This window comes from Monodon monoceros, unplaced genomic scaffold (assembly GCF_005190385.1).
Source record: "Monodon monoceros isolate NGI ecotype Baffin Bay Population unplaced genomic scaffold, NGI_Narwhal_1 Super_Scaffold_3, whole genome shotgun sequence".
Lineage (NCBI taxonomy): Eukaryota > Metazoa > Chordata > Mammalia > Artiodactyla > Monodontidae > Monodon > Monodon monoceros.
In genome coordinates, this window is record NW_021703780.1 from 51,147,867 (window position 1) to 51,174,282 (window position 26,416).

Genomic DNA, 26,416 nt, shown 5'->3' on the forward strand with positions numbered 1-26,416 from the left:
AAAGAGGGCTTCTGAAATCATGAAGAGAATGAGTCCATATCGAAGTCCTTCTTGAACAATTGGTACAGGATGGCCTTGGAAGGTGCTTTCTTGGACGATGTCTTGTCATCACTGTTATATTGAGTATTAGTAAGCCTGGTGCTAATAATAGTACTGAATTAAACTGAAATCCTATGACAAGGCCGGATGTTATTAGGAGGGCTGGAAGAGCTCCTGTAAGGGGTCAGGGACTAGGATTTACTCTGACATGCAGGGGTTTCGTGGGTCTTTGTGTGTTGTCATATACGTAGAGACTTACTAGTAGGGTGAATATTTAAGTGTGAATTAGGGGGACAGCGAATTCGAAGACTGTGAGTAGGATAAGAATAATGACTGTCAGGACTTCCCTGGTGGTCCAGTGGTTAAGAATCCTCCTTTCAATTCAGGGGACACAGGTTTGATCCCTGGTCGGGGAACTAAGATCTGACATGCCGAGGGGCGACTAAACCTGCGAGCTCTAGAGCCTGCATGCCGCAACTAAGACCCGATGCAGCCAAATAAATATTAAAAAAAAAAAAAAATGACGACTGTCATAAGGGCTGTGGTGGTACTAATATGTAGTAGTGCTAGAGTTGCCCCTCCGATTCAATGAATTAATCAGTGACCTGCTCTAATACTGGCTGTTAATCGAATGGCTAAGGCTATTGGTTGACTAAATAGGCTCATAGTTTCAAAGATGACTAGCACAGGGATAAGAGGCACTGGGGTCCTTGTGGTAGAAAATAGGCCAAGGATGCTTTTGTTTTGTGGGAAAAACCAGTCATTACAGTTCCTGCTCATAGAGGGATTGCTAGACCTGAATGCATTGAGAGTTGTGTGGTGGGTATAAATGAAGGTGGTAGGGGTCTTAGTAAATTTGTTGACCCAGTAAATAGAATGAGTGATTGAAGTATTCGTATTCAGGTCTGTCCTGTGTGATTATGAATGGCCATTATTTGTTTTGATGTGCATTGGACTCGTCACTGTTGAGTAAAAATGATACGGTTGTGGATTCGTGGGTTAGGAGTGGGGAATACAATGCTTGGGACTAGAGCAATGAAGATAGCAATAGGAAGTCCTGTTATTGTTGGGGTAATGAAAGAGGCCAATAAATTTTCATTCATTTTGTTTCTCAAAGGGTGGATTGTTTTTGCGTTTGAGTTTTAATTCTGGGTTTAAGTGATAAACATAGTTTGAAATTTTTCATTGGACTATAATAAGTAGCGCTAGAATGATTGATGAAATAGTAATGAATCTTGTTTATGTCTCTGGTTGTGGCATATCATTAAGGGGAGATTTAAACTCCCTTTTTTTTTTTTTTTAATTTTTGGCTGCATTGGGTCTTCGTTGCTGTGCGTGGGCTTTTCTCTGGTTGTGGCAAGTGGGGCCTACTCTTCGCTGTGGTGCGTGGGCTTCTCACTGCGGTGGCTTCTCTTGTTGCAGAGCGTGGGTTCTAGGCACGTGGGCTTCAGTAGTTCTGGCACGCAGGCTCAGTAGTTGTGGCTCGCAGGCTCTAGAGTGCAGGCTCAGTAGTTGTGGCGCACGGGCTTAGTGGGAACATACAGTATTTCTCTGTGTCAGACTTATTTCACTTAGCACAATGCCCTCATGGTCCATGCTGTCACAAAAGGCAGGATCTCCTTCTTTTTATGGTTGAATTATATAAATATTCCACATTTTCTTTATCCATTTGTCTTTTAATGGATACTTAGGTTGTTTCCATATCTTTCTATCTATTGTGAATAATGCTGCAATGAACATGAGTTGCAGATATCTCTTCAAGACAGTGGTTTCATTTCCTTTGGAGTTATACTCAGAAATGGAATTGTTGGATAATATTATATATTAGTTCTACTTTTAATTTTTTGAGGAAACTCCCTAGTATTTTCCATAATGGTTGTACCAGTTCACATTCCCATCAACAGTGCACAAGGATTCCCTTTTCTCCACATCTTTACCAACTCTTGTTATCACTTGTCTTTTTGATAGCCATTCTAACCAGTGTGACCCATAGTGGTTCTTTAATGAATAATTTGACTGCGTCCACAATAGGTTGTAATCGGCCATATGGTCCAATGATGTTTGGTCCTTTTCAAAGTTGTATATAACCTAGTACTTTTTGTTCAATTAATGTAAGGAATGCTACGGCTAGAAGAATTGCAACGAGTATTAAGATATTAATTATAAACATTGTGTTAGGGAGAGTAGTGGAACCTCTGATTATAAGGGTTTAAGTTTTATGAAGTTAGCGGGCTCTGTCACCCTAACAAACCCTTTTCTTGAGTAATTAGGAATTAATTAAGATTATATAATTTTTTTGGGGGGGGGGCTGCACCACACGGCATGTGGGATCTTAGTTCCCAAACCAGGGATCAAACCCACGCCCCCTGCATTGGAAGCACAGTGTTAACCACTGGACCACCAGGGAAGTCCCTATATCATTTATTATTTTAAGGCATTTTTATAAAGTAGGCTTTATTTCTCTTGCCCTTTCAAACTGGGAAAAATATAGGGTAGATAGAAACCGACCTGGATGACTCCTGTCTGAACTGGGATCAAGTAGGACTTTAATCGTTGAACAAACAAATCTTTAATAGCGGTTACACAATTGGGGTGTCCTGATCCAGCATCGAGGTTGTAAACTCTGTTGTCGATATGAACTCTAGAATAGGGTTGTGCTGTTAGCCCTAGGGTTACTTGTTCTATTGATCAATTTTTTTGGATCAATAAATGATAAATTATTTTGACTAGCAAGTCTAGATTTTAATCACTCGGAGGTTGTTTTGTTCTCTGAGGTCACCTGGACCAAAATTGTTAACCCACATGAAATTTTTGTTGTCCCTTAATCGTTTATATTTTGCGTTAATTAATTAAAGCTCCATAGGCTCGTCTCATCTTATTTTGTCATTGCCACCTCTTCATGGGAAGGTCAATTTCACTGATCGAAAGTAAGTGACAATAAAACCCTCGTGTGGCCATTCATACAAGTCCTCATTTAGACAACAAATGGTGATGTTACCTTTGCATGGTCAGGATACCTCGGTCGTTTAACAGATGTCACTGGGCAGGCAGTGCCCCTAATACTTCTTATGCTAGAGGTGATGTTTTTGATAAATAGGTGGGGTTTGTGTTTGCAGAGTTCCTTTTACTTTTTTAAAATCTTCCTTAGGTGCATAACTGTATAAAGGTTAACAGTATATTTGACAAATAGTTTATCGTTGGTTTTATTTACTGTTAATTATCAGTATAGCATTGGTCACTGATGTAAGCTTATGCAAGGAGAAATATTTCTTGTTACTCATTAACATTACTGCTTCTATTAATAAGTCCAGTATTAAACTAGGAGTTAATTTGTTGTTGGTATTAAGATAATTATTTTGTTGGTAATTCCATGGCAGTCCAGTGGTTAGGACTCTGCGCTTCCACTGCAAGGGGGCACGGGTTCAATCCCTGGTCGGGGAACTAAGATCCTGCAAGCCACATGGTGTGGCCAAAAAACAAAACAAAAAAAAAAGAGAGAAGATAATTATATTGTTGAGCTTGAATGCCTTCTTAATTGGTGGCTGCTTTTAAGCCAACTATGGTATTGTTTATATTTACTCTCTAGATAAGGTTGTATCCTGTTTCTAAAAAGCTGTACCTTTTTAGATGAACATTTAGAAATACATTAAAATTTATAGTTTTTTTTGGTAATTTTTAAAGTTGAACTAAGTTTCTGGACAACCAGCTATCACCAGGCTCATTAGGCTTATCACCTCTACTTATAAATCTTCTCACTATTTTGCCACATAGGTGAGTTTATGCTGGTAGCTTGTCTGGCTTTGGGATATTTGACTTAAATTCTCTTTGTTAAATACTTACTAGTTAAATCACTATGCAAAAGGTAAAAGGGATAAACTTTGCTTTTTATTACTTTTAATATTCCTTTCATCATTACCTTATGGTACTTTATAATGTCAAAAAATTTTGGGGGACTTCCCTGGTACTGCAGTGGTTAAGAATCTGCGTGGCAATGCAGGGGACATGGGTTTGAGCCCTGGTCTGGGAAGATTCCACATGCCGCAGAGCAACTAAGGCCGTGCACCACAACTACTGAGCCTGTGCTCTAGAGCCCACGAGCCACAACTGCTGAGCCTGTGTGCCACAACTACTGAAACCTGAGTGCCTAGAGCCCGTGCTCTGCAATGAGAAGCCACCACAATGAGAAGCCTGCACACCACAACGAAGAGTAGCCCCTGCTCACCGCAACTAGAGAAAGCCTGCGCACAGCAACAAAGACCCAATGCAGCCAAAAATAATAAATAAAACTTTAAAAATACTACTGACTAAAAAAAGCAAACTATACCACGCTGTACATTGTTTATGGATACATCTATATATATGTCAGACAAGAAAAACAGGAAAGATATCCACCAAATTCAAGACAGTGTTTACCTTTGGAAAAGGAAAGAGAATAAGATTAGAGGTGGTGGTACTTTAAAAGTATAACTTTATTTCCTCTTTAAACAAGGGCCCTTAAAGCAAATACGGCAAAATGTTATGATCCACTAAAGCTGGGTGGTATCTACAACAAGCATTATCCTCTGTACTTCCAGTGCTTGACATACTTCAAAAATTTTTAAAGTAGCTAAATGCAAAGATATCAGGGAACGAACAATACTTCCCACTTTTGTTAAACCAATTTTCTATGGTAGACATTATTTGTAGAATTATAATTTAGTGTAAGAAATAAAACAAGTTTTTCTATTTTAAATTGTTTTGGGGTAGTCAGGCCTATAGAAATTTCTTGCTTTTAATTTTAATTGAAGTACGGTTGACTTACAATGTTGTAGGAATTTCTTAAACTGGAAATTTTATTTCTCCTAGCTAGGTCACAATCCTTTACATGCTTATGACAGACACTGTTGATCCCTAACCCATGACGCTTTCTCTTGCTAACAGAACCAATTTTGTTCAGGTATCAGAAGGCTATAGGCTTCAAAGGATATTCACAACCTAAGGGGAGGAATCTTGATTACTTTAAGCCAATCACAGCAATTCTAGTCTCCATGTTAAAATTGATCTGGAAACAGGCATTTAATATCTCCTAGTAAGATAAGTAGGTGAAGTCCACCAAGGGGCTTCTGTGGAAAAGGAACACCTTGAAAGGACATGGAAGAATCAACCACCTCTTCTGGCCTTTGGACATCGTGGTACAAGCAGATGATGCCTAGAGATGTTGCCACCATCTTGCGAAACCATAAAGGGTCAATCCAGAAGACAGAAACTCTCACAGCACAAGGTGGATGGGCAAGGACTTCCCTGGTGGCCCAGGGGAAAGACTCAGTGCTGCCAATGCAGGGGGCCTGGGTTTGATCCCCAGTCGGGGAACTAGATCCCACATGCATGCCACAACTACGACCCAGCATGGCCGAAATAAATAATAAATTAAAAAGAAAAAAAAAAAAAAAAGGTGGATGGGCAGAAAAACATGGAAAGAGCCTGGGTCCCTGGTGAGCCACTGAATTTACCAGTTGTGGAACTGCCCTACCCAGACTTCTTGTGAAATAAATTTTCCTTACTGTTTAAGACCCACTTACTTAATTAGGTTTCTGCTCCTTGCAGTTGACTGCACATTGATAAAATCACGCTCTTTATCAAAACAAAACACAAAACTCTGAAGAATGTACAAATTCCAGTGAGTTCTTGACGACTATAAAGACCTTGTTATTCTGTACGTCTGGAGGCAGGAATTTTGCAAACTACACAAATAGTTGTAGCTTTACCAGAACCACCACCTCAGTTTTGCTTCACACTTTCCCAATCATTGAACAGCTTGAGAGAGAATGTACCTATTTTGTTTTTAGGCTTGTTGGCCACACTGAGAAATGTGATCGAGTCCAAATTTGCTTCTTTGGGAGTATTTAAAGGCATATTTAGTCCATAACATTCCTTTGTAACTTTTTTTTTTGCGGTACGTGGGCCTCTCACTGTTGTGGCTTCTCCCGTTGCGGAGCACAGGCTCCGGACGCACAGGCTCAGCGGCCATGGCTCACGGGCCCAGCCACTCCGCGGCATGTGGGATCTTCCCAGACCGGGGCACGAACCCGTGTCCCCTGCATCGGCAGGCGGACTCTCAACCACTGCGCCACCAGGGAAGCCCATTTCTTTGTAACTCTTCACACAGGGCTCCCTAAAAACGTTGTTTCAATGTGTATTCCAACTTTCCAAGAGGGACAGCCCATGGGTAGGAGTTGGACGTGTTTCTTTTCTACCCACGCCCCACGCCCAAGCAGATCCAAAGTCCAGTATTCTTACCAAGGTTGTAGAGCCAACTCCTAGAACTCTGGAGAAAGCTTTCATTTAAACACCATGTTTTTATAATAATTAAACAACTACAAAGGTGTGAACAATAAAGTGGGTTTATTTAAAAAGAAGACTACAAAATTTGACACAGATATAAAAGACTCAGGATTTAAAGTTATTAAATACAAAAATGATTGGCTATAAACAATGTAAAAATACATTTCCCAGTCCCCAAACAGAAGTATAGCAATTATAAAATTTTTGTACTGTATATGCATTTCCCTTATCATTTTTAAGAACCATTCTAAACAGTCTATTTGTGTAAATATAAATTTACCATAAACGTTAATAAAAAATTATTTTACATTTGAGTTTACTGAGTGTGCCCTTTTCTGTAAGTAACAGTATCTTTGGTTTCAAGTTCACCTTGAAATTTTTATTTACCACAAAGATCTTTTTACTCCTAACTCCTTCTACAATAGAAGACGTAGGCTAATCAATCATGGGTCCTGTAAAAAACAATGTGAAGAAAGGTTCTAGAGTGACCCAAAATACCAGTGAAGATATTACCTTTCAGTGGCCAGCTAAGAGGTCCATTCTGCGCCAATGAAACAAATGGAAGTGAAACCTCAGAACAAGCAGAGCTTAAGTTCCACGCCAACATGCTGTGGATGTGAGGCCAGCAGAGGACATTCCGTCAAACTCAGCTGAGCCCAGTGCATGACTGGGGACGCTGAGGAAGCCCAGATGGTCTGCTCTGAATCCCAGCTGGGTGCAGATGATACTTAAAAGGACAACGGTATAGCTGGATGTGAAATCTGAGAACCTGCCTACCACAAGCTGCTTGTCATCTTTGAACCCAAGACCCAGGCTATTTCTCCTCTCTCAGACAGCACACCTAGTAAAAACAGCATCCAAGACTGGTTTCATTATCTCCCAAGCAGGTAGTGGTGACACCACCACTAGCACTAGCATCCAAGCTCTGATACAAATGGATAAGGTTCTAAGTCAGTAAGAGCAGAAGCTGTGTCCGGCCATCTGCGTCTGAAAACCATCTACAACACACAATTGGCAGATGAGAAATTTAAAAAGGATGAGGTCATTAAACTGTCTCACTGGAAACACGATTCCACTCTTTCAGACAGAAAACCTACTAGCCCAGGAGACTTTCACCAAAGTACTGAAGGATCTGATGCATGGGCTCATTGCCTGAGCCCTACAGTCTTGAGTCAAAAAAATCTACCAGGAGGACAAGAAAGGTCTAGTCTGTGAACCACTTGGTCAGAAAGGTCCCTTTTTTTTTAAAAAAAAAAAGGACCCACTTTAAGAAAGGTCTTGCTCAAAGTGCCCTGGCTGGCTGGCTCTAAGACAGACTGCCAGCAACAGACAGTTCTTCCAAATTATCAGAACTGGGTATGAAGTGTCTTCTGAGAATGGTTTGACTACTCCCTTACACCATCAACAGTATTAAACTGGGCAGGAATCTCTGGATATTCACTTTCTTAAGAAGGTCTCCTGGGTTTCCCTGGTGGCACAGTGGTTGAGAGTCCGCCTGCTGGTGCAGGGGACACGGGTTCGTGCCCCGGTCTGGGAGGATCCCACATGCCACGGAGTGGCTGGGCCCATGAGCCATGGCTGCTGAGCCTGTGCGTCCGGAGCCTGTGCTCTGCAGCGGGAGAGGCCACAACAGTGAGAGGCCCGCGTACCACAAAAATAAAAAGAAAAAGAAGGTCTCCTTTGAAGAGAAACCAGAGCAATGCCTATGTGGGAACAAGAACCCTAAAGATCCTGCTCTATACTCTATGCAATTAAAAGGGCCCAAGATTCTGGAGAATCTGTCATCAAGGAAGCCAGAGCCAGAGGCCCAGCTATGCCTGATGAAGTAGTACATGGACCATTCTTATAAGGAGACAGAAGAGGGAGGCTCTCAAATCAAAAATCAAAGATTGGGGTTTTAAAAGATTGGCTCCAAAGAAAACACTGAACAGAACCTGCAGAGCTGTATTAACTTCAGTAGAAATAATCATATGGCAAAAGGGAGCAAACCATTTTCTGTCTTCTAGTATGAACTCATCTCTTCAGGCATCTGGAAGTGCTTGAGGCCTACTTTTATAACTACTTTCACTGCATTGTGCAAAAGTGTATCTTATCTTTCTTTGGTCCTTAGTCATGATAGCAGTTTCTTCCATTTTTCTATCTTTCTATATAAAGATCTTTTTTTTACATGATATTGACAAGCAAAGTACAGTATAAACATGGGGTTACTGATGCTGTTGCTTTTGTAATATGTAAAATATCAACATCTCCCATACATTTTCTATTAGGCTATAAAAGGTCTCAGAAAGAGTCAATTATTATTATCCTAAAATGTTACAGTATAATTTTAAGTCTGAGTGAGATACAGTAAAGCCTGGGTTTTACATTTTATGGAAAAAAACCTAGACCAACATTTAAAATATTGATCTCTTAAATATACATTAAATTTTATCTAGTCATCAAAAAGCAGAGTTATAGTTAAGCAAATTAATTTAAAAATGAAACCATTTCTAAATGGATAAACTTAATCATGCTGCTTGAAAGCATAATTTGAAAGCTAAGCCTAGTAACAATGACAGAATAATTTATCATCAGTTGAGCTATGTGATTTAAACAAGCAATTGCCCTCACCTCCAAACAAAACAAAACTTCATCTGACAGAAGTTTCAACTGTTACCAAAAAATATATATATATATTTTAAAACAAAAAGCCCTCTGGCCCAATTTGTGGTGACTGACACACAGTCCAATCAATACTGATCAAACTGCCTTTCTGCCTTGCGCTCCAGAAGAAGTGGTTTAATAATGACAGACTCTACAAGAGCTTCTGCCAGGGCTCAGGCACCACGCAGTGGCGACGTAACACCTGTTCCCTAGAGTCCCTAAGCATTAAGTGGTTCACTAACAGTAGCCTCAGGTTTTCTTGGCCGGGGCTCCTTACGTTTTTCATAGACCATAAGGAAAAAGTCAGACAGGAACACAAAACTTGCTAGAAATCCAAACACCTGAGGAGGGAAAAGGGGCAAAGATTATATGAGGAATGCTGCAATATACTCTCACATTTCCTACTTGGCTCTGATCGTGTTTTATACAAGCAAGACAATTCATCAATTTATCTTATACACATCATTCTTAACATCAGTGGTTAAAAATCTTTTAAGATCAAAAAATGGAAAGAAGTTACAAAAAAAGAATTCCAGAATAATGGCCATTAGTCAAGGTCACAATATATTAATGTCCTGTCTTGTGTGTGTGTGTATGTGTGAGGTGCCAATCTATGAAGCTAAGGTTAATAGATGAAAAACAAAATCCTATAACATGATACAAAACACTGGATTGTTAGCAATGGTTTAGACTGACAGATGAGAAGAGCAGGCAGCCACGCCTAGGTAAAAATGGAAAAGGTTATTTGTATCAAAACAGAAATTCTATTTTGAAGATACTTTTAGGTTAAATGGTTCAATTACCTAAAAAATATTTTCCAGCTCACTGTCACACTGTAATGACACAGCAACATGACGCCACTACCTACTACCTCTTCCTTAAATCACTTCCTCATTATACTCTTCTAACATCTACTCAAACATTCTGAGAATTCTGTCAAGAGACAGAAGCCCATGGTGCAAATTTAGCTTCTTCACTAGAAAAACCCTTAAGGAAGGGGGGCCAAAGTGCTCTGTAAAAAGAGAAAATCGATGTAGGTTATGGCTAAAGTCCCAATTCTAAGGCTCCATCTCCATGAAGTTTAACATTTTGTTGTCGTTTGCTGCAGTCTCTTGCCCTTCACACCCCATCCCTCCATTCTGCCTCATTTCACTGTAAAGCAAACGGAGCTCCCTATTCATTAATTCACCTGGATGTCCCCAACACATCCAACCAAAATGTAATTATCAATTCCACCCCTTGAAACCCAAGTCCCTTCTCCACTCTGGAGTCTGTATTTTGGCTTGATGGCATCTGTCCCCTTATTTGACTGGCAAATTTGACACTTTAAAGGCAGATCAGATGTCATCTTGTCTACGAAGACATCTCTGACCACCTTATTAGAAAGCTCTGGTCCATACAGGACCCTCTATGCATATAACCCAAATGATCTTCTAGCTCTTCTGCTCACATCACAATTTTTTAAAAAATGGACTCCCTCACCCATTTCAGTCTATATAATTTTCATAATTTAAATAGTTGCAAAAGGTAATTTCCAGCATTTTATAAATACTGAGCTTTTAAAACACCAGTCACTCTTAAATATATCTAATGAAATCTGAATACTGTAACATTCTGACATACCACCTAATTAAAACAATAAATAAGCTTTTTTTTAATAGCTGGTAATTTTAGGACATGCTTTCTTTCCCCCCACGAACTCAACATTTCCTCAACTTTATTTTACTTCCTCCACAGGATTTTACAATAATACATTTTTATACTAGAAAGTATTTTACTGATTCACCCTATCATACTCTTCTGCAACAAAAATATGATTACAAACAAATTAAGCATAAGGCTTTTCTTCTCTTCAACTGGTTCATGTATCCATGACTAAATATTACTTATTGCTAGAATGCATCAAGGTTTGGCATTAATTTTATTGTTTTGTTTTTATACGTGTAAGTACTAAGAAACTGTGTTCACATAAATAGGTAGATATGTTATAGCCGTCTAATTCTCTGAACTCCTTTTGAGTTGTTCTATCATAAAAAGCAGTTTTAATGATCTATTAGCTGACAGTTCAATTAATTACAACTTCAATTTTCTTATGAACAAAGCATTAATTGGAAATCAGCTGACTAGTAAGAGGACTTGTTAACCAGTTGTTAGTTGTTCATGTTCACAGCACTGGCATCAATTAAGTCCATGATCCTTGATTTGCAATTCTGAAGTCCAAAAAGCAACAAAAACTCGAAGTTTCATGATTTACTTGGCTGAAAATTGACACAAGGTAAAACTCTTTACAGTCTTTACCTATCTCTTTAACTGTGAATATTCAGATGCTTCAGAAAAATTAATATGTTGGATTACAAGGTGCTGCCCAGGCCCTCTGAAGGTGTGTAATACAGTATATGCACAGTATTACCTTTCAAGTGCAGAATATTCTGAATTCTAAAAAACATTTGGTCCCTCAAGGATTTCAGATAAAAACATTTACTTATCTATCTCTTATACTAGGCTGAACTTTGGGGTCATTTCTCCTGTCTATTCTCTACACCTAAAACAGCATGTGGTATGTAGGTGTGTTTCTGTTGAACCAAAAAGGGGAGAAATATAAGATAATCAAGTCAATTTTACCACTTCCATTAGCAATAAAGTTCATATGTGACTTCAATGGATTTTTGTTAACAAAACTCAGTCAAATTCTAAAGACAGGTTCTAGGTTTTTAAGGCTATCATATTTATTTGCTTTTAGGCCTCTAATCAAATTACACTAAAAAATAAGTTAAAAGACAAACCACTCTCCCTTATTGTATAACCTGTCAAGTACTTTCCAAATTCCATATTTCTAAGCAAATAAAAATAAGCAAAGATAAAAGGTACTTACAATTGCAGCAAGTTCAGCCGGGGTACTGTCATGTGTCAAAGCGAAAAAGATGGATGCCACCAAAAACACCAATCCTGTTCCCACAGTAATATAAAAATCCTATACATACACATAAAACATAAGGAATACAGCATAGTTAGGGTGGCTGAAAACAAATGTTTTAATTTTTAACTTTTAAAAAACTTCAGTGACTTTTTTTCTTGACTCAAACTTACATACTTCAACTTCTAACTTTTCAATAAGCCTGTTATTTGATAAATACCCTGTAAAGGAACAGTATGCACACTCTGGACAGGGCATATTCAGAGAGTACATCACAAGATAATGTTTTAATAAAAATAGTTCTCCATTATTACTTATTTGTGGAATCTAAAAAGTAAACAAATGAGTAACAAAGACCCCCAGACACAGAGAATAAACTAGTGGTGCCCAGTGGGGAAAGGGAAAGGGGAGGGGCAAGATAGGGGAAGGGGATTAAGAAGTACCAACTATCATGTATAAAATAAATAAGCAAGAAGGATATATTGTACAGCACAGGAAAATCTAGCCGTTATTTGGTAACGAACTTTAAATGGAGTATAATCTATAAAAATATTGAATTGCTACATTGTTCACCTGAAACTAATATAAATTGTAAAATCAATTATATTCTATTACAAATAAATACGAAATAAAATAAAAACAGTTCCCCAAAGGTCATGCATGTGTGTGCTTATCTTTTTCTCTAGGATGTATTAATTTTTAAAAAATACTCATTTATTTATTTAGCTGCACTGGGTCTTAGTTGCAGCACGTGGGAACTTCGTTGCTGCATGCAGGATCTTTAGTTGCGGCATGTGGGATCTAGTTCCCTGACCAGGGATCGAACCCAGGTCCCCTGCATTGGGAACACGGAGTCTTAGCCACTGGACCACCAGGGAAGTCCCCTTTCTAGGACATATTAAGATCAAAGCCAAAGGATTTATTAAATCCCACATTACTTCCAGCAAAGAACAGCATTTTTCTTCCCTTTCAACATAATCCATGCTAGGATGGCCTCTCTGAGAGTACTTCAGTGCTTTTAAAGCACTTTGGAAAAGAGAGACTCAAAAGGATCACCCATCATTAACTAAAGACACTTAGGCTTTCTTGGAATAGCATGTTGTTTTCAATTGTGCCAAGTGGGTAATCCAACATGAGCTTGTATGATGAGATTATCTACTACATAAAAGCATCCACATCTCATCATAGTGCAGCTTACAGCAATGGAATTCTTCATCGTTTCCAAGTGTTCTCTCAGGAATCAACTCATGAGGCTCGCTCTCAAATGCCAAGTGAAAACAGAGCTTGACATACATACTTGATTCAGAGGAGAAACTGGAAAAATGATAGCCACTCCAAAGTGTTTCAAGTCTGATACTTTTTGAGTTTTCTTAAATGCAATCTCCACTAAACCTACTATCAGTAAAACTACCCAAAACAGAATTAACTATTTTGTTAGTTCACTTAACACTTATAAGAAATTTCAGAGATTTCCTCTTTGCTTCTAAAAGAGGTGTTTTTCTGCAGCACTTTCTCTTTTTTTCTATTCCTTTGAAATGAATATTATTTAAATCTCTTACATACAAATATAAAACTCTATTATTTACTAATATTTGGAGTACACTCAAGGAGGTATTAAAACAAGACAATCATTTTGAGACAGAACAATGCAGTATTCAACAAACATGGGTTCTAGAGCGAGACTACCTGAGTTCACATTCCAGTAATATTACTTCTTGGCTACATGATTGAATTAGTTACCTAATGTCTGTGTGCCTTTGTTTCTTCATCTGCAAAATGAGAGTAGTAACAATATCGTATTCATAGGTGATTCTATAGAGTTAATCCATGGAAAGTGCTCAGATCAGTGCCAGAAACACAATAAATGTTCCATAAACATTGGCTATTGTTATTCTTGATACAATGGGACCCGCAAGAGCATGGGATAGAAAAGATTCTCTTTCCAAAAAGATTACTGTTCCTCCCTAGACACTACCACCACCACACACTCAAAACATTTTCTCTAAAACAGAAAACTCCTTACATAAAGATTTTTTTAATTTAAGTATATTAATAAGCAGACAGTAAAAGTAATTTTTAAACCATTCAAACAAACATGACTTCCTTACGATGTTAGGTGAAAAGTAGAACATACATACTCTACAATTACAACTATGTTTAAAACTTTCTATAAGACCCAAAAGGCATACAGTAAAATATTTACAAAAGCTATTTTAGGATGAAATGACTAATTTTTCTTTTTTTCCTCAGTATTTTTTTGTTTTTGTTTTTTTTGCAGTACGTGGGCCTCTCACTGTTGTGGCCTCTCGCGTTGCGGAGCACAGGCTCCAGACAAGCAGGCTCAGCGGCCATGGCTCATGGGCCAAGCCGCTCAGTGGCATGTGGGATCTTCCCAGACTGGGGCACGAACCCGTGTCCCCTGCATCAGCAGGCGGACTCTCAACCACTGTGCCACCAGGGAAGCCCTCCTCAGTATTTTAAAATTAGTATTTACTCTAAAATAACCTTTTAAATGCTCAAGTTTGATGTAATAAGTGCTTTACATTTTGCTTAGTTTGACCATTATACTAAACTGGAAAATATTGTTTCTTGTCAAAAAGATCAATGTTCTTAAACACTACAGATGCAGCACTAAAAAACTATAAACATTTCTAAAAATATTTTTATGGATGGAAAGTAGTGCTATTTGCTGTTGAGATAAGAAATGAAAAAAATATTTTCAATCTTTAATGTTTAAAATATAAATTTACACATTCAAGCTACAAATCAACCAGCTCAGATGCTAGTGAATTTTTCCCTTGTCCAAATCTTATCACATACTAATCTGTAAAAAGGACTTTTCAAAGATTAAAAATATAATTAACAAAAATTCTAAGATATTCTCTGCATCCTCTTCTTAATACGTATTTCATAAAACAAATGGGTTCTGTTGCCATTGCTATACAAAGACTCTTGTGGTGACGATATTTGCCACGATAGCATCTAAAGTTACTAGGGCAGTGGTTCTAGCAGCATTCTGCCTAGGCCACATGATAGACTGCGGAGTGTGAGAACTTTCCTGGGTTCAAATCTGTTTATTTTCACTCTCACTGTGTAACTTTGGACAAGTTACTTAACCACTCTCAACCTAAGTTTCTTCAACAGAAAAATGGAGCATTGAGGTGTGAAGATTCTAAATCACAGCACATAAAGCGCCTGGCACACAGTAAACACTGACAGCAGCTATTATCGGGTAAGATAACGGGAACTGTCATATATTGGCCATACCAAGAACTGCACGTATGTGTTCACCAAAGGCTTAATGGATTTGATTCAGACTCTACCTGTTTTTTAAAGTTATTTTTTTAGCTGTTTGGTATCAACTTTTTGTTTTTTAATTTTTCAAACTTAAAAGAATCATTATATATATATGTATTTTTTATTAAAGTACAGTTGATTTACAATATTGTGTTAGCTTCAGGTGTACAGCAAAGTGATTCAGTTATATTTTTTCAGATTATATTCATTATAGGTTATTACAAGATATTGAATATTGTTCCCTGTGCTACACAGTAATTCCTTTTTGCTTATCTATTTTATGTATAGTAGTTTGTATCTGTTAATCCCACACCCCTAATTTGTCCCCTCCTCCCTTCCCTCTCCACTTTGGTAACCATAAGTTTGTTTTCTATGTCTGTTAAGTCTGTTTCTGTTTTGTATACAGATTCTTTTGTATTATTTTTAAGATTCCACATATAAGTGATATCATATAGTATTTGTCTTTCTGTGACTTACTTCACTAAGTTTAATATTCTCTAGGTCCAGTAACTAACATATTACTGCAAATGGCAATATTTCATGCTTAAAGAATTAAAAGAAGAGAATAGGAGCTCCAGTCAAGACAGCAGAGTAGAAGGATGTGGAACTCACATCCTCCCACAAATACACCAAAAATATCCCTACAAATGGAACAGTTCCCATAGAACACCTACTGAACACCAGCAGAAGACCTCAAACACCTGAAAGGACAGGAAAAATCTCCATGTGACCAGGTAGGACGAAAGGGAAAAAAAAAAAAGGGAAAGCAGTACGGGATCTGCGGCCATGGGAGGGAGCTGGAAAAAGGAAAGGTTCCCACACCGTGGGATGCCCCCTCACTGGCAGGGAGATCAACCAGGACAGAAAGGGAGCTTCAGAGGCACAGAGGAGAGTGCAACAACCGGTCTGTGGCAGGCAGAACTAAGAGAGACCTGCACAGACAGCCGTGCCACCGCCCTGCGCATCCCAGCCTGAGACGCACATCTGCTGGAAGGGGCTGGGTACTGAAACTCAGGGTTTAGAGGACAGAACAGGGAGAGGGCTGCTGTTGGCTGTGTGGAAACAGCCTGAAGGGGCTGGAATGTGGTGTGGTTGCAACTGGGGATGTTTGCGGAAGAAGCCCAGGCCCGTCACAGAAGTGAAGCGCCATCGTTAAGTGGCGTATGAGGACGCAATGGAGGCCGCCATAGCAGCCTCTTTCTCACGTGCCAGCCCCCACCTCGGCAGGCTCCAGGCGAGCGCACCCCAGCCACCGCCTTGGGGGCTCCTGCCTTGACAGGCTCCGGCGAACCAGCCGCTGCCTCGGCGGGCTCCGGGAGCAAACGCCAGTGGGTTGCCCACACACAGAGGCAGAGCTGAAACCACAGCTGGACCCCAGCGGCCACGCGACTTAGGAGGTAGGGCTGAAATCTCTCCCTGCAGCTGTGCAAGCCGCAGACTTACACCTCCATTGCCAGCCGTGTAAGTTCAGCACCTGCAGGACATCCGAGGGACAACGGGCCCTCCCATGGCTTGGACAGATCTGGCCTTAGCAGCTGTGGGCTTTGTGGGCACATGCATATGGGGACTGGGCTGGGCCAGGGTCTGAGCTGCCTCCATAGCCCCCACAGCGGGTCCAGGTGCACAACTACTATAGTCCTGGAACCTGACTTCAGTGGATCTGCGTTGGTGGCCTTGTGAAAACAAGGCCAGAGGGACACCAGGGCTGACTGATGGCATTCCCAAGGTTGAGACAGGAGCAAGGGCAGTGCCAGCAGCAGTGTACTTTGTGAGCCTGCACAACGGGTGACAGGTGAGCACACTCACATGTGAACAGCTCTAGCAGAGAAATAGTCAGTGGCTCCTCTCCCAACGGGAGCAAGCCAATCCCACCTACCTTGCACCATCACTCAGAAATGCATCTGGGGGCTTCTACTCCAACAACTAGGGAACAAACCCAGCCTCTGATAGAGCAGTGAAAACCACAGAGCAAGGAGGAGGCCCCACTCAATATCCAGTGCAGGTTCTGGTCACCACAACACCAGTCACACCTCCTAGCAAGGGGATAATAACAGCTAGCATACACCGAGGAAAGAGGTGGCAGGCATCCAAGCTAAAAACAGCCCTCACACCAAAGAATATCAAACCCACAAAGGCTACACAGGAACACCCCCACATAAAAACAGCCCTCCAAACCACAGTAGATAATTGTTTGTCCTCAACTCATAAAGAGAAATATAAGTAAAATGAAAAAGCAGAGGAACCATTCCCAATTAAAAGATCAAGAGAATTCCCCTGAAAGAACAAACAACAAATCAGACCTCTTCAGTCTAATAGACATCAAGTTCAAAAAGGAGATAATGAAAACACTGAAGAAGTTAAGGAGTATTGATAGAAATGCAGATTACTATAAAAAGGAACCAAGAAAAATTAGAGAACTCATTCACTGAGATGAAAGTTGAGCTAAAGGCAATGAATAGTAGAACGAATAATGCAGAAGAACAAGTGACCTGGAAGACAGAATAATGGGAATCACCCAATCAGAACAGCAGACAGAAAGGCAAATGAAAAAAAAAAATGAAAGCAACATAAGAGACCTGTGGGATAATACAAAGCATGCCAATCTATGCATAACTGGGATCCTAGAAGGAGAAGAAAGAGAAAAGGGAATTGAAGATGTGATGGCTGAAAACTTCCCAAACCTAAAGAAGATAACAGATATCCTGGTACAGGAAGCACAGAGAGTCCAAAACAAGATAAACCCAAACAGACCTACACCAAGACATATATCTCTACAGAAATGTTGCAGGCCAGGGACTTCCCTGGTGGTCCAATGGTAAAGAATCTACCTTCCAATGCAGGAGACACAGGTTCGATCCCTGGTCAGGGAACTAAGATCCCACATGCTGTGGGGCAACTAAGCCTATGCACCACAACTACTGAGCCCATGCACCTCAACTAGAGACAGAAAACTCACAGACCACAACTAGAGAGAAGCCCATGCACTGCAACGAAGAGCCCACACGCTACAACAAAAGAAGATCCTGCATGCCGCAATGAAGATCCCACACGCCACAACGAAGACCCAATGTAGCCCCCCCGCCCCCCCCAAAAGGTGCCTATGGAAAAAAAACAAAGAAATGTTGCAGGCCAGAAGGGAGTGGCAGGATACATTCAAAGTCCTGAGGGAAAAATCTGCAACCTAGGATACTCTACCCAGCAAGATTATCATTTAGAATAGAAGGAGAGATAAAGAATTTCTCAGACAAGCAAAAACTAAAAGAATACAGCAATACCAAACCCATCCTAAGGGAAATATTGAAAGGTCTTCTCTAAATAGAAAAGAAAAATCTATAGAAAAGAGAAAATCCTAATCAGAAAGTAAATCACTTAAGTAAGCTCATATACAGATTTAAAAAAAGAAAATCAAAAATTTCTGTGGAAGTGATGATAACCACAATGAACAGCAAAAGGAAGAACATGAAGATGTAAAAGACATCAAAATCATCAAATGTGGGGGAGGACAGTAAGAAAATGTAATTTCCTAGAATATGTTCGAACCCATATGATTACCAGTCTAAAGCAAGTGGGAAGGGTTAATATACTTGAAAAACAGGGCAACCACAAATCAAAAACACACAATAGGTTCACAAACACCAAAAAGAAGAGAACATAAGCATAATACCAAAGAAAGTCTTCAAACCACAAAAGGAAAAACAAAAAGGGACAAAGAAGATATATAAAATCAACGGGAAAACAAGGTTTAAAATGGCAATAAATACGTATCTATCAATAATTACTTTAAATGTCAATGGACTAAATGCTCCAATCAAAAGACACAGAGTGGCAGACTGGATGAAACGAGCCTACATACACTATGCTGCCTACAAGAGACCAACTTCAGGGACTTCCCTGGTGGTGCAGGGGTTAAGAATCCACCTGCCAATGCAGGGGACCCGGGTTCGAGCCCTGGTCCAGGAAGATCCCAGATGCCGCGAAGCAACTAAGCCTGTGTGCCACAACTACTGAGCCTACACTCTAGAGCCTGCAAGCCACAACTACTGAGCCTGTATGCTACAACAACTGAAGCCCACGTACCTAGAGCCTGTGCTCCGCAACCAAAGAAGCCACTGCAATGAGAAGCCCACGCACCGCAACAAAGACTAGCCCCCGCTTGCCGCAACTAGAGAAAGCCCATGCACAGCAACGAAGACCCAACACAGCCCCCCCAAAAAAATAATTAATTAAAAAAACAAAAAAGACCCACTTTAGGACAAAGGCCACATATAGATTTAGAGTGAGGAGTTGGAAAAAGATGTTTCATGCAAACGAAAACAACAAGTGGGGGTCGCAATACTCCTATCAGACAAAATAGACTTTAAAACAAAGGCTATAGAGAAAGATAAAGAACACTATATAATAACAGGATCAACACAAGGAGAGGATATTACACTTGTCAACATGTATGTACCCAATATAGGAGCACCCAAATACATAAAACAGACACACACATAAAGGGAGAAACTGACAGGAGTACAGTAATAGTAGATTTTAACACCCCACTCACATCAATGGACAGATCTTCTACACAGAAAATCAATAAGGCAACAGAGATCCTAAGTGATACAACAGAACAGACTTAGTTGATATTTTCAGGACATTACACCCCCAAAAAGCAGAATACATATTCTTTTCAAGCGCACATGGAACATTCTCTAGGATTGACCAGATACTAGGGCACAAAACAAGCCTCAACAAATTTAAGGGTATAGGAATTATTTCAAGCATCGTTTCTGACCACAACAGCATGAAACCAGAAATCAACAACAGAAAAAGAAACAAGAAAAAAACCAATTACATGGAGACTAAACAACATGCTCCTAAAATAACCAATGGGTCAATGGTGAAATCAAAGAAGAAATTAAAAAATACCTTGAGGCAAATGACAATGAAAACACAACCGTACAAAATCTATGGGGAAATTCCTTGGTGGTCCAGTGATTAGGACTCCATGCTCTCACTGCTGAGGGTCCGGGTTCAATCCCTGATCAGGGAAGTAAGATCCCACAAGTCGTGTAGCGCAGCCAAAAAAGATAAACAAAATCTATGGGATGCAACAAAAGCAGTTCTTAGAAGGAAGTTCATAGTGACACAGGCCTTCTTTAAGAAACAAGAAAAATCTCAAGTAAATTAACCCACCACCTAAAATAATCAGAAAAAGAAGAATGAACAAAACCTAAAGTCAGCAGAAGAAAGGAGATAATAATGATCAGAGAGGAAATAAATAAAATAGAGATTAAAAAAATAGGAAAAAAAATCAATAAAACCAAGAGTTGGTTCTTTGAAAGGGTAAACAGAATTGATAAGCCTCTGGCCAGGTGCACCAAGAAGAAAAGAGACAAGACCCAAATAAGCAAAATAAGAAATGAAAGGGGAAAAATCACAACTGATACTGCAGAAATACAAAAAAAAACGTAAGAGAATACTATGAACAATTATATGCCAACATATTTGACAATCTAGAAGAAATGGACAACTTTCTAGAAACATACAGCTCACCAAAATTGAATCAAGAAGAAATAATTTGAACAGACCAATCACCAGAAGTGAAACAGAATCTATAGTAAAAAAAAAAAAAAAACAAAAACCAAAAAACTCCCTACAGGGACTTCCCTGGCTGTCCAGTGGTTAAGACTCCATGCTTCCAATGCAAGCGGCAAGAGCTTGATCCCTGGTCAGGGAACTAAGATCCCATACGCTGCATGGTGTGATCATAAAAAAGAAACCAAAACTCCCTACAAACAGAAGTCCAGGACCAGATGACTTCACAGGCAAATTCTACCAAACATACAAAGAAGAACTTCTACCAATTCTTCTCAAACTCTTCCAAAAGACTGAAGACGAGGGAACACTCGCAAAGACATTCTATGAAGACACCATCACTCTGATACCAAAACCAAACAAAGATACCACCAAGAAAGAAAATTACAGGCCAATATCTTTGATAAATATAGAGGTAAAAATTATCAACAAAATATTAGCTAACTGAATCCAACAACACATAAAAAGATCATACACCATGACCAAGTGGGATTCATCCCAAGTTCACAAGGATGGTTCAACATACGCATATCAATGTAATACACATTAACAAAAGTCAAAAACCACATGGTCGGGCTTCCCTGGAGGCGCAGTGGTTAAGAATCTGCCTGCCAACGCAGGGGACACGGGTTCAAGCCCTGGTCCAGGAAGATCCCACATGCCACAGGGCAACTAAGCCCATGTGACACAACTACTGGGCCTGTGCTCTACAGCCCATGAGCCACAACTACTGAGCCCTCATGCTACAACTACTGAAGCCCATGCACCTAGAGCCTGTGCTCCACAACAAGAGAAGCCACCACAATGAGAAGCCCGTGCACCACAACTAAGAGTAACCCCCACTCACTGCAACTAGAGAAAGCCTGCATGCAGTAGGCTTTATAATATAGCCAAAGATAAATAAAATAAATCAATTTAAAAAAAGAGAAAAAATAACATCATCTCAATAGATGAGAAAAAGCATTTGACAAAATTCAACATCCATTCATGATAAAAGCTCTTACCAAAGTGGATATACAGGAACATATCTCATCATAATGAAAGCTGTTTATGACAAACCCACAGCCAATATAATACCCAACAGTGAAAAGCTGAAAGTCTTCCTGCTAACATCTGGAATAAGGATGCCCATTCTCACCATTTCTATTCAACACAGTATTGGGAAGTCCTAGCCACAGCAATCAGACAAGAAAAAGAAATAAAATGTATCCAAATTGGAAGGAAAGAGGTAAAATTTTCACTATATGTAGATGACATGATACTAAACATAGAAAACCCTAAGGACTCCACACAAAAACTACTAGATCTAATACATGAATTCAGCAAAGTAGCAGGATACAAGATTAGTATTTAGAAAACAGTTGCATTTCTTTACCCTAACAATGAAATATCAGACAGGGAATGTAAAAAAACAATACCTTTTAAAATAGCACCACTACCAACAACAACAACAAAAAACCCCTAGGAATAAACCTGACTAAGGAAGTGACACACTTACATGCTGAGAACTATAAAACATTAATAAAGGAAATTAAAGAGGATTCAAGGAAATGGAAAGATATCCCATGCTCTTGGATTGGGAGAATACTGTTAAAATGGCCATGCTACCCAAAGCAATCTACAGATTTAATGCAATCGCTATAAAATTATCCATGACATTTTTCACAGAACTAGGACAAATAATCCTAAAATTTATATGGAACCATAAAAGACCCAGAATTGCCAAAGCAATCCTTAGGAAAAAGAACAAAGCAGGAGGTATAATTCTCCTAGACGTCAGACAATACTACAAAGCTACAATAATCAAAACAGCATGGTTGGGCTTCCCTGGTGGTGCAGTGGTTAAGGGTCCGCCTGTCAATGCAGGGGACACAGGTTCAAGCCCTGGTCTGGGAAGATCCCATATGCCACGGAGCAACTAAGCCTGTGGGCCACAACTACTGAGCCTGTGCTCTAGAGCCCATGAGCCACAACTACTGAGTCCATGTGCCACAACTACTGAAGCCCACGTGCCTAGAGCCCGTGCTCTGCAACAAGAGAAGCCACCACAATGAAGAGTAGCTCCCGCTTGCAGCAACCAGAGAAAGCCTGCGCACAGCAATTAAGACCCAACAGAGCCATAAATAAATAAATAAATAAATTTTTTTAAAAATTAAAAAAACAGCATGGTTTTGGCCCAAAAACATGTGAATCAATGGAACAGAGTGGAGAGCCCAGAAATAAACCCAAACACCTATGGACAATTAATCTTCAACAAAGGAGGCAAGAGTATACAATGGGGAAAAGACACTCTCTTTAGCAAGTGGTATTGGAAAAGTTGGACAGCCACATGCAAATCAATGAAGTTAGAACACACCATCACACCATACACAAAAATAAATTCAAAATGGCTTAAAGACTTAAATATGAGACATGACACCATAAAACTCCTTGAACATAGACAAAAACATTCTCTGACGTAAGTCGTACCAATCATACCAGTCACCCAAGGCAATAGAAATAAAAGCAAAAATAAACACATGGGACCTAATCAAACTTATAAGTTTTGTAAAGCAAAGGAAACCATAAACAAAATGAAAAGACTATACCTATGGACTGGGAGAAAATATTTGCAAATGATGCGACTGACAAGGGCTTAATTTCCAAAATATACAAACAGCTCAAACAACTCAATAACAAAAAAAGCCCAATTAAAAAATGGTCAGAAGACCTAAATAGACATTTCTGCAAAGAAGACATACAGATGGCCAATAGGCACAAGAAAACATGCTCATCATCGCTAATTATTAGAGAAACGCAAATCGAAACTACAATGAGGTACACCACCTCACACTGGTCAAAATATCCATCATTAAAAAGTCTACAAATAATAAATGTTGGAGTAGGTGTGAAAAAAAGGGAACCCTTACACTGCTGGTGGGAATGTAAATTGGTATAGCCACTATGGAAAACAGAATGGAGGCTCCTCAAAAAACTAAAAATAGAGTCACCATATGATCCAGCAATTCCACTCCTGGGAATATACCCAGACAAAACTGTAATTCAAAAATATACATGCACCCCAATATTCACAGCAGCACTATTTCCAATAGCCAAGACATGGAAACTACCTAAATGTCCATCAACAAATGACTGGATAAAGAAAATGTGGTGTGTATATATATATATAAATATATATATGTGTGTATGTGTGTGAGTGTGTGTGTGTGTATACACACACACAAATACAAACACACAGTGGAATATTACTCAGCCATAAAAAAATGAAATCACACCATTTGCAGCAACATAGTATGATGATCTCTAGGTCCATCTAAGTGAAGTAGGTCAGACAGAGAAAGACAAATACCATATGATATCACTTATATGTGGAATCTAAAATACAACACAAATGAACTTATTTACTAAACAAACAGACTCGTGGACTTAGAGAACAGATTTGTGGTTGCCAAAGAGGAGGGAAGGTGGGAAAGGGAAGGATTGAGAGTTTGGGATTAGCGGATGCAAACTAGTATATACAGGATGGATAAACAACAAGGCCCTACTGTGTAGCACAGGGAACTATACTCAATATCTGTGATAAACCATAGTGAAAAAGGATATATATATATGTATAACTGAATCACTTTGCTGTACAGCAGAAATTAACACAACACTGTAAATTAACTATATTTCAATAAAATTTTTTAAATGCAAAAAAATAAGTGAAAGAAGGCAATAGATTCTTATGGTACAAAACTTAAGAGGTACAAAAGAGTATACAGAAAAAAGTAAGTCTTAGGTGTATGATCAATATAGGACACAACGCTTGGTTCTCATTAATTTCAAACAATAAAATCTTACTGCTTTGTATTTATCCAGTTCTCTATTTATTTTTGTTGCATTGGGTCTTTGTTGCTGCACACGGGCTTTCTCTAGTTGCAGCAAGCAGGGGCTACTCTTCACTGTGGTGCAGAGGCTTCTCATTGCAGTGGCTTCTCTTGTTGTGGAGGATGGGCTCTAGGCGTGCGGGCTTCGTAGTTGTGGCTCACGGGCTCTAGAGCACAGAGCTCAGTAGTTGTGGCGCACGGGCTTAGTTGCTTCGCGGCATGTGGGAATCTTGCCAGACCAGGGATTGAACCCGTGTCCCCTACACTGGTAGGCGGATTGTTTTTGTTTTTTATTTTTTTAACATCTTTATTGGAGTATAATTGCTTTACAATGGTGTGTTAGTCTCTGCTTTATAACAAAGTGTATCAGCTATACATATACATATATCCCCATATCTCCTTCCTGTTGCATCTCCCTCCCACCCTCCCTATTCCACTCCTATAGGTGGTCACAAAGCACCAAGCTGATCTCCCTGTGCTATGAGGCTGCTTCCCACTAGCTATGTATTTTGGTAGTATATAAAGTCCATGCCTCTCTCTCACTTCGTCCCAGCTTACCCTTCCAACTCCCCATGTCCTCAAGTCCATTCTCTACATCTGCGTCTTTATTCCTTTCCTACCCCTAGGTTCTTCATGACCATCTTTTTTTCTTTAGATTCCATATACATGTGTTAGCATACAGTATTTGTTTTTCTCTTTCTGACTGACTTCACTCTGTATGACACATGCTAGGTCCATCCACCTCACTACAAATAACTCAATTTCATTTCTTTTTATGGCTGAGTAATATTCCATTGTATATACGTGTCACATCTTCTTTATCCATTCATCTGTTGATGGACACTTAGGTTGCTTCCATGTCCTGGCTACTGTAAATAGAGCTGCAGTGAACATTGTGGTATATGACTCTTTTTGAATTATGGTTTTCTCAGGGTATATGCCCAGTAGTGGGATTTGCTGGGTCGTATGGTAGTTCTATTTGTAGTTTTTTAAGGAACCTCCATACTGTTCTCCATAGTGGCTGTATCAATTTACATTCCCACCAACAGTGCAAGGGGGTTCCCTTTTGTCCACACCCTCTCCAGGATTTACTGCTTGTAGATTTTTTTGATGATGGCCATTCTGACTGGTGTGAGGTGACACCTCATTGTAGTTTTGATTTGCATTTCTCTAATGGTTAGTGATGTTCAGCATACTTTCATGTGTTTGTTGGCAATCTGTATATCTTCTTAGGAGAAATGTCTATTTAGGTCTTCTGCCCATTTTTGGATTGGGTTGTTTTCTTGATATTGAGCTGCATGAACCGCTTGTAAATTTTGGAGATTAATTCTTTGTCAGTTGCTACATTTGCAAGTATTTTCTCCCATTCTGAGGGCTGTCTTTTCATCTTGTTTATGGTTTCCTTTGCTGTGCATAAGCTTTTAAGTTTCATTAGGTCCCATTTGTTTATTTTTGTTTTTATTTCCATTTCTCTAGGAGGTGGGTCAAAAACGATCTTGCTGTGATTTATGTCAAGGAGTGTTTTTTCTATGTTTTCCTCTAGGAGTTTTATAGTTTCCAGTCTTACATTTAGGTCTCTAATCCATTTTGAGTTTATTTTTGTGTATGGTGTTAGGGAGTGTTCTAATTTCATTCTTTTAAATGTAGCTGTCCAGTTTTCCCAGCACCACTTACTGAAGCGGCTGTCTTTTCTCCACTGTATAGTCTTGCCTCCTTTATCAAAAGTAAGGTGACCATATGTGCATGGGTTTAT

The 26,416-nt window shown here is 39.4% G+C and overlaps 1 protein-coding gene and 1 pseudogene across 1 annotated transcript in view; both read right to left on the reverse strand.

Annotated features, from left to right (window-relative positions):
- Window positions 1-55: 55 nt before the first annotated feature.
- LOC114908090 lies at window positions 56-1,315 on the reverse strand (annotated as a pseudogene).
- Window positions 1,316-6,610: 5,295 nt separating this feature from the next.
- CMTM6 (CKLF like MARVEL transmembrane domain containing 6) overlaps window positions 6,611-26,416 on the reverse strand; it is a 51,832-nt gene continuing 32,026 nt past the window's right edge. The window contains exons 3-4 of the mRNA XM_029243502.1: window positions 11,876-11,974; window positions 6,611-9,344 (exon numbers count right to left, since the gene is read on the reverse strand). Of these exons, the coding sequence (XP_029099335.1) occupies window positions 9,222-9,344; window positions 11,876-11,974 (222 nt within the window). The 3' untranslated portion in view covers window positions 6,611-9,221. The remainder of the gene's footprint in view (window positions 9,345-11,875; window positions 11,975-26,416) is intronic.